The following is a 13,167-nucleotide window of genomic DNA, read 5'->3' as shown; positions in this document are numbered from 1 at the left end:
ATTAAGCTGCTTTGAGATCCCAGGACACAAAGAGGTAGAGGTTAGAGCCGGTTGGAAAAATGTCTAAACCGTTTTCCTGTCAGAAAATGCCATTTCAACACAACCAAAAGTGTCCCAAACTCAGATCAACCGATGAAGTCGTTTGAAAAAAAATGGACAAAGGACATTTTGAAAACATTAAAACACACTGGAACCAAAAAAAAAATTGATGTTTTTGTTTCAGAACCACTTTTGCTTTTTCTATATAAAAGAGAGAAAATTTTGAAATGAAAACAATTAAAAGGGTACAAATCTGAAGGAAGCATTTCAAATAGAACCGAAAAAATTCTCATTGTTTCAAAACTTTTTTGGGGGGAGGAATTTCATTTTTGTGAAAAATTTCAGCATTTTGGCTTGGGGATGGAAGTTTAAAAAAAAAATCTCAATTTTTCACAGGCTGGAAAATCCATTTTCTGAGCAACTCTGCGAGAAGCAACCAGGGTGGACTCAGGCCTGGGGGGGGGAAAGAGAGAAGCACGAAGGAGAAGAGGGATCTCCAGGGGACGTGGGGGAGATCTTCAGGATCTTCTGAGCAACTCAGTTCTTCTGCACTCTCGGTGTTCATGGCCCCAACCAACCTCCCTCCATGGCGGTCCATGGTGCTCGGGGCTGTACATACCCAGAGCATGCACCCCATCCAGCCAGCAGGGGGCAGTCCCCCAAGCAAGAGGGAGTCTGCCAATGGGGTGGCACAGGCCTGCAGGTGCTTGGAAGGCTAGAGATTCTTCCCTGGTGCCTTCTCTGCAACCTCCCTCCCTCCCATTTTCTTGCCCAGGTACAAGCTAAGACAGAGCTAACGCAAGGACTACAGAGGCCTTTACGTTTTCCATTGGCTTTATATTAAGATTTAAATCGTGAAGCCATTTCTGCTCAGTGGGCAACAGACAGAGCCCAAGACTCAGGGTTAGATCAGTGCCAGCTGCATCACTGTAGCACCTAAGGCCCCATGGCGCTCGGGGCTGTACATACCCAGAGCAAGACAATCCCTGCCCCCAAGAGCCAGCAGTGCAATGAGAGGAGAAGATAAAGGAAGGTTGCATCAGAGGAGAGGCTGGGACGCACAGGGATTAAGTGGGTCACCCAAGGAGGCAGGAACTGAATCTAGTTCTCCTGATTTGCAGGCCAGCACCTTCCACACCTGACCACCCTTTGTCTGCAAGCCTCAGTCAGAGATTTGTGGATCCTTACAAGGCTCGTGACCTTTCGGTGCTTTTCTTAAAGCCCCAGCTCCTGGAGTCATGTGTGAACAGGAGAACCTCAGTCAGGGGGTGCCCTTGGAGAGGTCTCACGTTCACCAGGCCTCAGCTCCTCGCTCTCCACCTCCCCAGCTCAGCAGCCTGTTGACCTTTCTGCCATCGGGCAAAAGAAGTTGCAGGTGGGGCAGCTGCCTCCTGTCCTCCCCTGCCTGCACTGTCCTAGCCAGGCTGCTTCCTTCTAGAAATACCCTCCCACAGCACTTGCTGATTCCCTCTGGAAGCGGGTTTTCCTGCTGCCCCTCACTGCACACAGCTGCAGCCCAGACCCTCCTCTCAGGCGAGCACAGAGCACCTGCTCCCTGGGCTTCTTTTCTGTATCCCTGCGGCAGCTGTCTCAGCGCCTCCAGCTGACCAAGCAGACTGCCTCTTACTGGAAGCCGGTCAGCTGCTCCATCCACAGCCCTAACTGGGGATAGGTGAGGTTGAGCCCACCTTCCCCTTAAAGGGCCAGCACGCCCAGCGACGAAGCCCTATGCTCAGAGTGTACCATTAGTGTCCTTGCACCTTCCTCTGAAGCTGGCCCCTGCCGGAGACACGACTACATTGACCTGAGTCTGATCGGTCAGAGGATTCGTGTGTTCTTCTGAAACATGAACGGGCGCAGTTTGGTCTAATCAGATATGTACGTCGGCTGCAGCCTCTGCTATTGAGACACGTTCTCTCTCAGGCTGGAGCTCTGGGCTTGATGCAGGGATCACTGGGTGAAATCCTCCGGCCTGTGCGCTGCGGGAGGTCAGATAGCTGAGCAGAACGGACCCCTCCTGGCTTGAAATCTACAACTCTGTGAACGTTCTTATTTGTATTGCGGTAGTGCCTGGGCGCCCCAGGCCTGGACCAGAGCCTCATGGCGCTCCGTGCAGAACAAACACCGATGAAAGGTGGTCCCCGCTCCACAGAGCTTCCAATGGATCATGTCCGGGCTCTGGAATACCACTGCGAATATAGTAACGCCCACAGGCCTCAATCAGCCCACGGGGCTGGGCGCTGCACACACCCAGGAGGTCACAGGGGCATGTTGTTATCACTTCCGTCTTTAGCAGAGACAAGAAGCTTCCAGTACACCCAGGCTCTGCTGTGTCAGGAGGCTGCAGCTGCCAGCAGGGGGCCCCCAAAGACCAGCGCCCCCCATCACTCCTCAAACCCACTCTGGCGTTCAGCAAGTGGTGTCAGTGAACTGACCTGCCCTCGTGTGATTGGTGTCGTGCAGGTTCCCAGCCAGAATGGGGTCCTAGTGCATTGGAGGCTGCATGGGGACAGGTAAATGGCCGGTGGGCCTTTCCTCTGGAATTACGGTCACTGTTTTCCTTTCAGTGACCCGCGCCCGGCTGTCCATCTGTCCATGGTCACTGTCCATGAGCTGTTACATTCTGAACGTGAAAGGAAAATAAATCCCTTTTCACCCAAAGGGAGCTGCAGCATGGTCCAGTGGTTAGAGCACTGGCCCTGGGTTCTATTCCTGGCCCCGCCCGCACTTAGATTTGGGCCTCATTGCGCAGGGCGCTGCACGTGCACATGGCAAGAGACACTCCCTGCCTCAGAGAGGCTAAATGGACCAAATGGGACAGTGTTGCCCAGGAGACAGAGCGCTGGGCTGGAAATCACTCAAGAGACCTGGATTCTAGTCCTGGCCCAGCCACTGACCTGCTCGAGCAAGTCACTTCCCCTCCCTGTGCCTCGGTTTCCCCATCTGTACAATGGGGCTGCCCCCTCCTTTGTAAAGTGCTTTGAGATCTACCAATGAAGCATGCTAGATAAGAGCTAGGGATTGTTAAAGAAAGGGTAGAAGGGGAAACTGAGGCACAGAGCAGGGCAGTGATGTACCCAAGGTTGCCTGGCAGATATGTGGGTAGACCTCACATTTTCCATGTGGGAAAGCCACGTCGCCTAGGCCCCAAGTGTTCTGCCTGGTGTCGCCAAAGCTTTCGGGGGGGGGGGTAAGCCTTGTCTATTAACCCCCCTGTAATAATGCCAGGTGAGCTGGAGGGGAATCGGCGATGCCCAGGCTGGTCACTAGGGGTCACTAGCGCATTACAGACCGTTGAGTCAGTCATTAGCAGGCTGCTTGGAGAGGCAGCAATGGGAAAGAAACACCTTTGGCAGGGGCCCTGCAAGCCAGGCCTCCCTGGGGCTGCACGTTCACCACCGTCTTGCACACTTGGCGGGGGTTGAGGGGGGTGGATTGGGTTCCCTTCCCGCATGGCAAAGAACGCCAATCGGAGACGAAGCAATGGAGGCAATGGGAAATGTCCTAGCCCGAGATCCACGCCAGCCGTGCTTGCTCGGCTCATACGCTCTCTCCCACCAGCCGTTTAGCAGGCCGGGGCCCGGGCAAGGCTGGTGTTGTGGGGAGGTAACTGGTCTAGGACGCCGGAGAGCTGCATTCAGCCTCCGTGACCCACAGCAAGTCCCTCCAGCTTTGCCCAGCTGGACAATTCTCTCTAGGCCTGCCTGGTCTATTCGATCACGAGCTTTTGGGAGCAGGGACCGGTTCGCCGAGGTCTATGTACAGCACCAAGGGACCCTGATCTTGGCTGAGGACGGTCCAGCCATGGGCGCCAACTTATATGGGCTCGTGGGGCTAAAGCCCCAGGAATATTGACAATCAGGGGCTCTGCTCCACCAATATTTGGAGCTAGGTTTCTCCCCTGCTTGGAGTGCAGGGGAGTCAGAGGGCTGTGGGCTGCCTGCAACCGCGGGGAGCCCAGAGCCTTTTAAATCCCAGCTGCGGCCGGGAGTCAGAGGGCTCTGCGCTGCCAGCAGCCAGGGAGCCCAGAGCCTTTTGAATCCCAGCGGCGGCCGGGAGTCAGAGGGCTCTGCGCTGCCCGCTGCGGCGGGGAGCCCAGAGCCCTTTAAATCTCAGCCGCGGCTGTGAATCAGAGGGCTCTGGGCTGCCTGCAGGAGCAGGGAGCCCAGAGCCCTTTAAATCCCAGCCGCGGCCGGGAATCAGAGGGCTCTGGGCTGCCTGCAACCGCGGGGAGCCCAGAGCCCTTTAAATCCCAGCCGCGGCCGGGAGTCAGAGGGCTCTGGGCTGCCTGCAGGAGCAGGGAGCCCAGAGCCCTTTAAATCTCAGCCGCAGCTGGGAGTCAGAGGGCTCTGGGCTGCCTGCAACCGCAGGGAGCCCAGAGCCCTTTAAATCCCAGCCCCTGGCCGCTGATTGCCCCCTCCCCAGACCCCTGTCCAACTGCCCCCCAGGACCCCCACCCCCTATCTAAGCACCACTGGTCCTTGTCCCCCGAATTAACCCCTCCTGAGACCCCGGCCCCTAACGGCCCCTTGGGACCCCAGCCCCTATCTAAGCCTCCCTTCTCCTTGTCCCCAACTGCCCCTCCTGAGACCCCACCCAACTTCCCCCAGGACCCCACCCCCTACCTGTCCCCTGATAAACCTCCTGGACTCCCATGCCTATCCAATTGCTGCCTATCCCCTGACTGCCCCTCCGAACCTCTGCCCCATCCAACCCCCCCCTGCTCCTTGTCCCTTGACTGCCCCCCGGAACCCCCTACCCCTTCTCCAACCCCCAAACCGCTTACTGTGCCACTCAGACCAGCGTGTCTGGCTCCGTGCAGCTCCAGATAGTTGCTGCCATGCTCCCCCATGGAGCCCACATCCCTCTCCCACCCCCAGCACCTGCCTTCCAGATTTGAACACCTCAAAATTCAGGAGTACTCAAGCTCGGTTTGGGCAGCTTTTACTTCATTTCTCCCAAATCAGTTTCCCCTGCAAGGTGCCAACTGAAGGTGTTGGAGAACAGAGAGATTGGGTGGCCTCCTAATGCCTGGAAAAGAGACAAAGGCCAGAGGAGGGAGTGTCAGTGCCTGTGCGGACTTCTGGGAAGTGCATGGTGTGGAAGGGGATGCTGTGATGCTTTGGAACAACTCCATACAAAGCCAGTCAGGACTCTGGGGGAGCCTCCTCTCTTGGAGCAGACTGTCTCCAGGGAAAGAAGCTTACACCTTCCTGGGTCTGACCTCGGAGCATTCAGCCCTTCCACATCTTGCACTTTCCACAGCGAGTCTGCCCAGGCGGGTCCTGGGGCAACCAGAGGTCCCTGCACCCCAACTCCGCAGTCAGATGTGACTCTCAGCCAGACAGTAAAACAGAAGGTTTATTATATGACGGGAACACAGTTTAAACAGAGCTTGTTGGTACAGAAAACAGAACCCCTCTGTCAGGTCCATCTTGGGGGGTGGGGAGCCCAGAACCAAGTTCTGGGTCTCTCCCCATTTCCCCAGCCAGCTCCAAACTGACACTCCCTCCTCTGGCCTCTGTCTCTTCCGGACAAGGAGGCCACCTGATCTCTTTGTCCCCAACACCTTCAGTTGGCATCTTGCAGGGGAAACTGAGGCACCCACACAGTATTCAGAGAAAATATTAAGAACATTCCCACTTCATCACAACAGGTGCAACAAAATATAATACTGTATATTGAAGTAGGCAAGTGCTGCTTCTGACTTTCCACTTTTAATTGACCCTTGTAATCTTGTGGCACTGACGCGTTGTAGCTTCATTTTATATCGGCTTACAGGGCGGGAGCGGGGGGGCACCACCATTTTGGGCCCCACCAAAAATTATACAAACCTGCCGCCTATGGGTCCAGCTGCTCCCGCATGACCAAGAATAAGAACCACCACCATGGGCCAGCTCTTTTAGAAGTGGCCTGTGCTCTATGTGCAACTTTTCCCAGCTCAGTTGCCAAGCGCGGCAAAGCCTTCGCACCGCTGCATCGTCTTTCCCGCCGCACTAGGATTTCTGGGCACGGCCATCACGCCTGCGCACAAGCATCACCATCATTGTGACCAGCTGACCGGACCTCCTGCCTAACAGGGGCCATAGGGCTTCCCTGAATTAATTCCCGCTTCATGTCCAATTGCCGTGATGGACCTAGTGTAGATCTTTTCAAAGCACATCTGATTTTGGATGACTGTGGCTTCTAGGTTAAAGTCTAGCTAGAACCTATGTGATATAAAAAGTGCCACCTACTGGCACATAGGAATAAGCAGCTCTGGTCATCAGGAAAATGGGGCGAGCATTTTATCAAGTATTTGGACAAGCAGCCCCCCCTTCCCCCCCGCAGATGGGGATTTGGGGCAACAACCGAGAGATTCTTGTCTACAAACAATCTTTATTCACCAGCTTTGGTGTCATCTTTTATACAGACGGGGTGAGAGTAGCCAGGCCGTGCACACTTATTTCACTGACAGACTGTGCCGCGGGGCGGTGAGGGCATTGCCGGACGGGCGGAGCGGGGAAGACGGCAGGCTGACGTGGCACTGGGCCTTGTACAGACGGACGAATCAGGCTGGGCTGGTGGTGAACCTCCAGGCGCAGCCGAAGAGAACGCACCTGTTCTGATGCTGGAAGGAGCAGCCTGTCCAGGAAAAGGATCCCTAGCAAAAACTCCCCACAAATGTTTGAATAAGAGGGAGGAAAGTCAAGAGGGAAGAACCCCCTAACCCACCCCCCAGTCTCCAGAATGTCGCCAGGCAAAGGGAACTGGGGCCTGAGCCATTCAGCACGTGGCCCCAGCATGGGGGTGGGGGGGAGGCGGTGGCTAGGGAGTACCAGAAGAAAAAAGGGGGTAGAATGACCCTATGGGGGCAGCTGAGTGTTTAATGGGAAATATTGGGTCAATTTCAACCTCCCCATATGGACCCTGTGCAGGGCTTTTCCCCCTCGAGTCGCTGGATGATGCAAGAAGTTGATGAGACAGATACGGCCCAAGCTCACAGGTCTTGTTCTTTAGCTGACACAGGGGCGACATGTGATTTGATCCAGCCGTCCCATGTGTGATCCCTGCGGATGATCCAGCAGCAGCAGCACCGGGGCCAGGCAACATTTTTCCTTCTCAAGGTTTTTTCCGACAGAAACCAGGTTTTTAGTCAAAGCAGAGATTTCTGCGGGCGACGGGGGGCAACGTTTTGGGCTAAACTGGGTGGGGTTTTGTTGAAAATTTCAAATTGTTTGGCTGAAATTTTCCTGTTGCCAAACACTGAACAATCTGTTTGTTTGGGGTTTTTTCCACCTAAATCTTTGGAAGAAAAACTTGGCAACGAAAAGGAAAAGGTTGTAGAGTCCATCAGGGTTTATCCCCCCAGGATTCCAAACCTGTTTGCACATCAGCTCCGCTCGCCGCCCCGATACACGCCGAGAGGTTCAAAGCGAATGAAGCCTGGGGGCAGGTCCCAGATGGGCCATCCCGGAGAGAGTGTGTCTGATCACACACTTGGACCCAGGTCGCGTTGTGGAGCAGAACAGAGGCTGGGGATGTTTGGGGTGTGAATGAAGCGTGTCTCAGGCTACGGGGATGGTGCACTGAGACCATGCTAGGAAGACAGAGGGCTCTGCACACCTGGGGCACCTACCTCCCTGGGGAGTTGTGGGTGGAGGGGTTATTGGTGGGTGAATGAGGATGAGTCACTGGCAGACCCTGGTGGCTGGTTTTCTGGTGGCCCAGCCAGCACCCCATTGGAAATCAACTTCCTCAGCCCTGAGGCAGGGGGAGTGGCGGGGTGCGGAGAGCTGGCTGGAATGGCAGGGTCCCCTGGGACAGTGCAATCAGGGCTGGAGGAGAAGAGCTGACATCCCCCCGCCCCTTGCCCATCTGCCAGCTTTAAAGCCAGACAAGCAGGGGATGCTGGGGGGGTGGAGGCCTGGTAACTCGGGGGGGTAACGCAGACCTTCACCTCCCCCACCGGGATCCAGACTGCCAGCGCCCTTGGCCTGAGGCCGACCCTCAAGCTCCAGCTCTGGTTTCACAGCGAGGCAGCTCTCTGCAGAGGAGGCGTCCTGGTCTTCCTCCCCCTCCTCGGGCTGGGAGAGGTCCGGCGGGAACCCCAGCCTCCCTCTGGCCATCGCGCTCCCGGGGCCCCGCGTGGTGCCCAAGGGGAGCCCGGGGAACGCTCTCCCCTGCAGCCTAATGGGTGGGAAGCTGACACCCATCAGGAAGGCTTCTGACCTGGGGAGTCCCAACGGGCTGTGGGGCTGGGCCCTCTCCTCCGGGGGCAGCACCGACCGGCCGCGCTGGAAGACATGGCTAGGGAAGCGTGACCAGTCGGGGGAGCTGGGCTGGGGGTACTGGGGAGGGGGGCAGAGCTGACGGCTGGAGGGGGGGCCGAGGCCGGAGTGCGGGAACGTCGACGGGAAGGCGGCCAGGCGGTGGAACTTGTCCTGCACTCCCCCACAGCAGCAGGGAGAGGGGAGCGAGCTGAACTCTGGGGACAGAAACAGAGACAGGGAGCAAAGTGAGAGCGGCCCAAAGCCGATGCCAGCCAGCTGCCCTGCACCGCGCATCCCCAGGCAGCCCCCACGTCACGGAGATGGAACCCAAGAGTCCTGAGTCCCACACCCAGTGCCCAAGCCCCTAGGCCCCACAACCCCCTTGAAAACGAGACCTCAATGGCTGGGCCTTCTGTGTGTGTGCTGGTGGGGGTGGGGGGGCTGGTGGGGGCGACAATCAGTGCACCGAGCACTGGGCTGGGAGTCAGGACACCTGGATTCTTCCCAGGCTCTGCCACTGCCCTGCCAGGCGACCTTGGGCAAGTCATGCCACTGGTGTGTGCCTCAGTTTCCCCTCCTACCCTTGTTTATTCAGACTGCGAGCTCTTCGGGGCAAGGACTGTTTCCCCCTGTCTGCAGCGCCCGGAACAATGGGGCCCGGATCTGGCCGCTAGGTGCTGTTATAATACAGATCAAGCTGGAGCTCAGCCTCCTGCCTATTCACCACAGCCCTGCTGCCCCTGGCTGGGGGCTCTGGGCGGGAACACCCCTGGTTCAGAGTGGCCCTGTGTCCTGTGCTGCGCCAGGGGCCCTGGATGGGGAGGGGCCCTGGGCCGGGCAGATCCAGACTGTTCTGTCTCTCTGCAAAGCCCCGCAGGGGTCACTGAACCTGGGTCCCACCTCCGTCCCAGGCGGGGTCTGCAGCCCAGGCTGCTGGCGATTAACCCTTTGAAAACCAGGCAGGTGACACCTGCAAGGCGGCTGTGGCTGCCCAAAGATTTCCAGAGACAGGCAGGTGGGGGGGGTTGAGCGGTGGGGGAGGGGCTTTTTGAGGCTTTTGCCCTTTCTGAGCCCCTCCCTGTTGGCTCCTCTCTGACCCTGCTCTGCGCTGCTGTCCCCTCCGTTCCCCACTTTCACAGACCCGCACGGCACTTACGGGGCCCGCTGGCCGCCCCCTTCTTGTCCCCTGTGCTCGCCATGTCCAGCGGGTCCCTGAGGCCGCCGCGGAAGGCCAGCTGGTCGGCCAGAGCCTGGCGGGTGAAGATCATGTTCTGCAGGAGCTGGAGGGGGAATGAGCTTTGCAGTGGGGACCCCCATATTCAGGGTCCTAACAATGAACCTGGGGTCCCTGGGGCAGCCTGGGACTAACGCCCACCCGCCCCCACCCATGGGGCAGTGTGTGACCCGCCCCCACCCATGGGGCAGTGTGTGACCCCATCCCAGCCCTGTGCCTGGGGCAGTGTGTGACCCCATCCCAGCCCCGTCCACGGGGCAGTGTGTGACCCGCCCCCACCCATGGGGCAGTGTGTGACCCCATCCCCCCATATTCAGGGTCCTAACAATGAACCTGGGGTCCCTGGGGCAGCCTGGGACTAACGCCCACCCGCCCCCACCCATGGGGCAGTGTGTGACCCCATCCCAGCCCCGTCCACGGGGCAGTCTGTGACCCCATCCCACCCCCACCCACAGGGCAGTCTGTGACCCCATCCCAGCCCTGTGCATGGGGCAGTGTGTGACCCCCTCCCAGTCCCGTGCACGGGGCAGTGTGTGACCCGTCCCCACCCATGGGGCAGTCTGTGACCCCAGCCCAGCCCCACCCACAGGGCAGTCTGTGACCCCAGCCCAGCCCCGTGCATGGGGCAGTCTGTGACCCCAGCCCAGCCCCGGGCCCTGGGGTTACCTCGCTCTGCATGCCGGCGGAGACCACGGACGGGCGGTACACGCTGGCGGCCCCCATCAGCAGGGGCGGGGAAGGGTAGCGCACGTCCCACAGTGGGTAATTGACGAAGATGAGTTTGCTGAAGTTAAACTTGTAGGTGAACCTCTTGCCCTTGGTCTTGTGCAGGATGCGCTTGTTGTAATAATACCTGGGGGCGGGGGGAGAGGAAAGAGCCTGACGCGTTAGAACAGCGGGGGACGGACGGACGTGTCACTAAACAGACAAGCACCATGAAGCCGAGAGAAGATCCTGGAATCTTTTCCATTTGTATAAAAAAAATCATTAAAATCTCCTCCTCCGCCCTGAGCAGCAGCAAGCACTGGGGCATTAATGCCCAATCCTGCCCGCTAGGAGAGACAGCAGAAATTTCCAACGGACTTTGCCACGTCTGTCTGCCTCCCCTCTGGGCTGCTCTCTACTGGGCGGAGGCCGGGCAACAGAGAGAAGAGAAGAGAAGAGAAGAGAAGAGAAGAGAAGAGAAGAGAAGAGAAGAGGAACCATCTTCTCCTAGAAAAATAAAAGATAAAGGCTCCTTCTCTCGTGCTCTCTGTCCCCTTACTCACTCTTTTCCATCATCCCCCTTCTTTTCCTTCTCCAAAGGGTCAGCGATGGATCTGGGTGTCCCTCTGAGTCCATCCAAGGTACAGCCAGACTGAAATAAGTTTCCCCTCCTCCTTTAAATCCACCTCTAGATTTCGCAGATCACCTCTCATCCATGTGCTAGGCCTGGGGCCTGAACTCCCCTAAATGCAGGGGAGCTCAGCTCCCGGCCTGGATCAGGTCCATGGCTAGCAGGTGCCAGTTTGCCCTGATTCCTGGCGGTGGGAAGAGGCAGGACTGGGCAGTGAGGACTGTAATGAGGCTGCTGGACACAGACAGACCCTGTGGTTCCCTCTAGCTCGGGGATTGTGCTGCCTAGTGTCCCTGGCTCCTGGCATGGATGAAAGCGGTGCTGGAATGGGCTGCTCTCTGCCTCCCCACCAAACACCCGGTCCCTCCGTTGATCCATAAGCTCCCCAGTCTCTGCCCTGGGTCAAGACGGGTTCCCCTGCTCCCCACCCCACGCGGCTCCTTCTCCGCACCTGAGGGCCCGGCTCAGCTTGTCGTAGTTCATTTGCGGTTTGCTTTTCCTCCTGCCCCACAGACGCGCCACCTCGTCGGGGTCCTTGATCACAAACTCCCCATACTCGCCCTGCTGCCAGGCGATGACATGGCGGAACTCCTCCTTCTGCAGCAGCTCCAGGATGAAGTGCCAGAGCTGGATCTGACGGGACCCGGGGCTGGATTCTGCCTTGTAGGCCCAGTCTGGGAAAGCCAGCCCTGCAGAGCAAGTGAAAGCAAAGTCAGAGCCCAGCTATGGCTGCCCTCCGCCTCCCCACAACTCCCAGGGGACTTCCTGTCTTCCACTGTTACACAGCATTGCTGCGTGGCTGTTAAACAGCTGCCACGCTCCACCCCAGAGGTGGCTGCATTTCAGTGCTGGGCGAGTGAGCCCTGTGCAGCATCGCTGTGAGGATGATAAATAACTGCCTAGTTCCATCCCAGAGGCAGCTGCATTTCGGTGCTGGGAGAGTGCTCCCTATGCAGCATTGCTCTGTGGCTGTTAAACCACTGCCGCGTTTCACCCCAGAGGTGGCTGCATTTCAGTGCTGGTCCCCACATGTATCGTCTGTAAAGGGCTCTGGGAGTAAAGTTGCTGCATAAAGGTGCCCAGACTGTGGTACCTCCAGGGGGATGCAGGTGCTCAGCACCTCTCAGGACTGGGCCCCTCACTCCATGCAGCGTTGCAAGGGCTTGGCCCGGCCCCACAGGAGGAAAGGAGGACGTGCTCTCCTCTCTCCCCTTGGAGTTCCATGCGGCATGGTCTGTATTCTCACCTGAGAGCCAGCAGGAGCTGGGGACCCCCTCGGACACGCAGCCACAGTGCATCTTGCAGACCTGGGGACGCACAAAATCAAAGCCACCATGGCAGTGAAAAGGAACATGGGCTCGGACCTCAGGGCAGTGCTACTGTCAACGATTCATGTCACTATTGGGCCTCTGGAGCACGGTACCGTCTGATTCCATTGGAGGCAGTGCTCACCAGTGGTTAGAGCAGGGGCGCTGGGAGTCAGGACTCCTGGGTTCCATTCCCAGCTCTGCCACGGACTTGCTGCTTGGCCTTAAGCCAGTCACTTCGCAGCCTTATGCCTCGGCTTCCCCCCCTCTTTGCAAGGGGGATTATTACCTAACTCATAGGTGTATTTGACATCAGGGCTAATAGGAAAGGGGTCTCCCCACTCATTCATACGCAGCCACAGTCTGGCTCCTTCAGGGATCTCTCCTCTGGTTTCTTGCAGAACACGTACTGTCGGGTGGCACACGACATTTGCATAAATCAAGGAAATAAACACAGGGTGCGTGCGCTGAGGTTGCTGGGAACCCTTGGCCAAAGGCCCTTGGGAGTGTCAAGAAACCTGCCACCACGCCTTGGGCTGGGGAGTTCTCTCCAGCTGCCCCTCCTAAACCCAGAGCTATGGCAGGCAAGCCCTGCCCCACGGAGGATGTGGGAAGAGTCACTCCAGGACAGGACATCCTTGTTCTGCTAAGCGAGAGAGAGTGTGTGATCCTTGTTCTGCTAAGTGTGTGCATGTGTGTGTGTGTGTCTGTGTGCATGCATGTGTGCGTGTGTCTGTCTGTCTCCCTGCTGGGGGAGACAATCCCCAGTGGGGGCATGGGCCCTGCTCTGAATTATTAGTATTTAACATGTACGCTGCAAATAGCACTTAGACAGCAACCAAGTCCGGGCCGGGGTCTAGCAACGACCCCTCCACAGCTCCCCCTACTGGGCCATGTGGATACGCTCTATTACAGATGCCCCCCGACTCACGCAATCGTTCCGTTCCAGAAAGCCTTGCGTAACTCGCATTTTGCATAAATCGGAAACGTATACGTGTA

General features: G+C 57.6%; 2 protein-coding genes across 3 annotated transcripts in view; both read right to left on the bottom strand.

The window, feature by feature from the left end:
* The window catches only part of ARHGEF11 (Rho guanine nucleotide exchange factor 11), a 77,409-nt gene extending 75,805 nt beyond the window's left edge, over window positions 1-1,604 (bottom strand). For both annotated transcript variants that reach the window (XM_039512798.1, XM_039512797.1), the window contains exon 1: window positions 1,228-1,604. The gene's annotated coding sequence lies outside the window, so the exon portion shown is untranslated. The remainder of the gene's footprint in view (window positions 1-1,227) is intronic.
* Window positions 1,605-5,980: 4,376 nt separating this feature from the next.
* On the bottom strand, window positions 5,981-12,163 carry ETV3L (ETS variant transcription factor 3 like). Its single transcript, XM_039513202.1, has 6 exons — window positions 12,108-12,163; window positions 11,313-11,550; window positions 10,192-10,378; window positions 9,448-9,571; window positions 7,988-8,506; window positions 5,981-6,063 (listed from the first exon to the last, which is right to left on the bottom strand). The coding sequence occupies exons 1-6, from the start codon at window positions 12,157-12,159 to the stop codon at window positions 5,981-5,983; spliced, it is 1,203 nt and encodes a 400-aa protein (XP_039369136.1). The 5' UTR covers window positions 12,160-12,163.
* Between the last annotated feature and the right edge of the window lie 1,004 nt (window positions 12,164-13,167).

Source organism: Mauremys reevesii, linkage group 24, assembly GCF_016161935.1.
Source record: "Mauremys reevesii isolate NIE-2019 linkage group 24, ASM1616193v1, whole genome shotgun sequence".
In the NCBI taxonomy this organism is placed as follows: domain Eukaryota; kingdom Metazoa; phylum Chordata; order Testudines; family Geoemydidae; genus Mauremys; species Mauremys reevesii.
This window is presented reverse-complemented; position numbering and strand designations above follow the sequence as displayed.

What these genes read in the sequence shown, in the direction of transcription:
- ETV3L (XM_039513202.1), bottom strand. Translation starts at nt 12,159, where the DNA reads ATGCACTGTGGCTGCGTGTCCGAGGGGGTCCCCAGCTCCTGCTGGCTC. An exon ending in CAGCTCCTGCTGGCTCTCAG is followed by an intron (nt 11,551 to 12,107) that starts GTGAGAATACAG and finishes CTTGCTCTGCAG; the next exon opens with GGCTGGCTTTCCCAGACTGG. An exon ending in AAGCTGAGCCGGGCCCTCAG is followed by an intron (nt 10,379 to 11,312) that starts GTGCGGAGAAGG and finishes CCCCGCCCCCAG; the next exon opens with GTATTATTACAACAAGCGCA.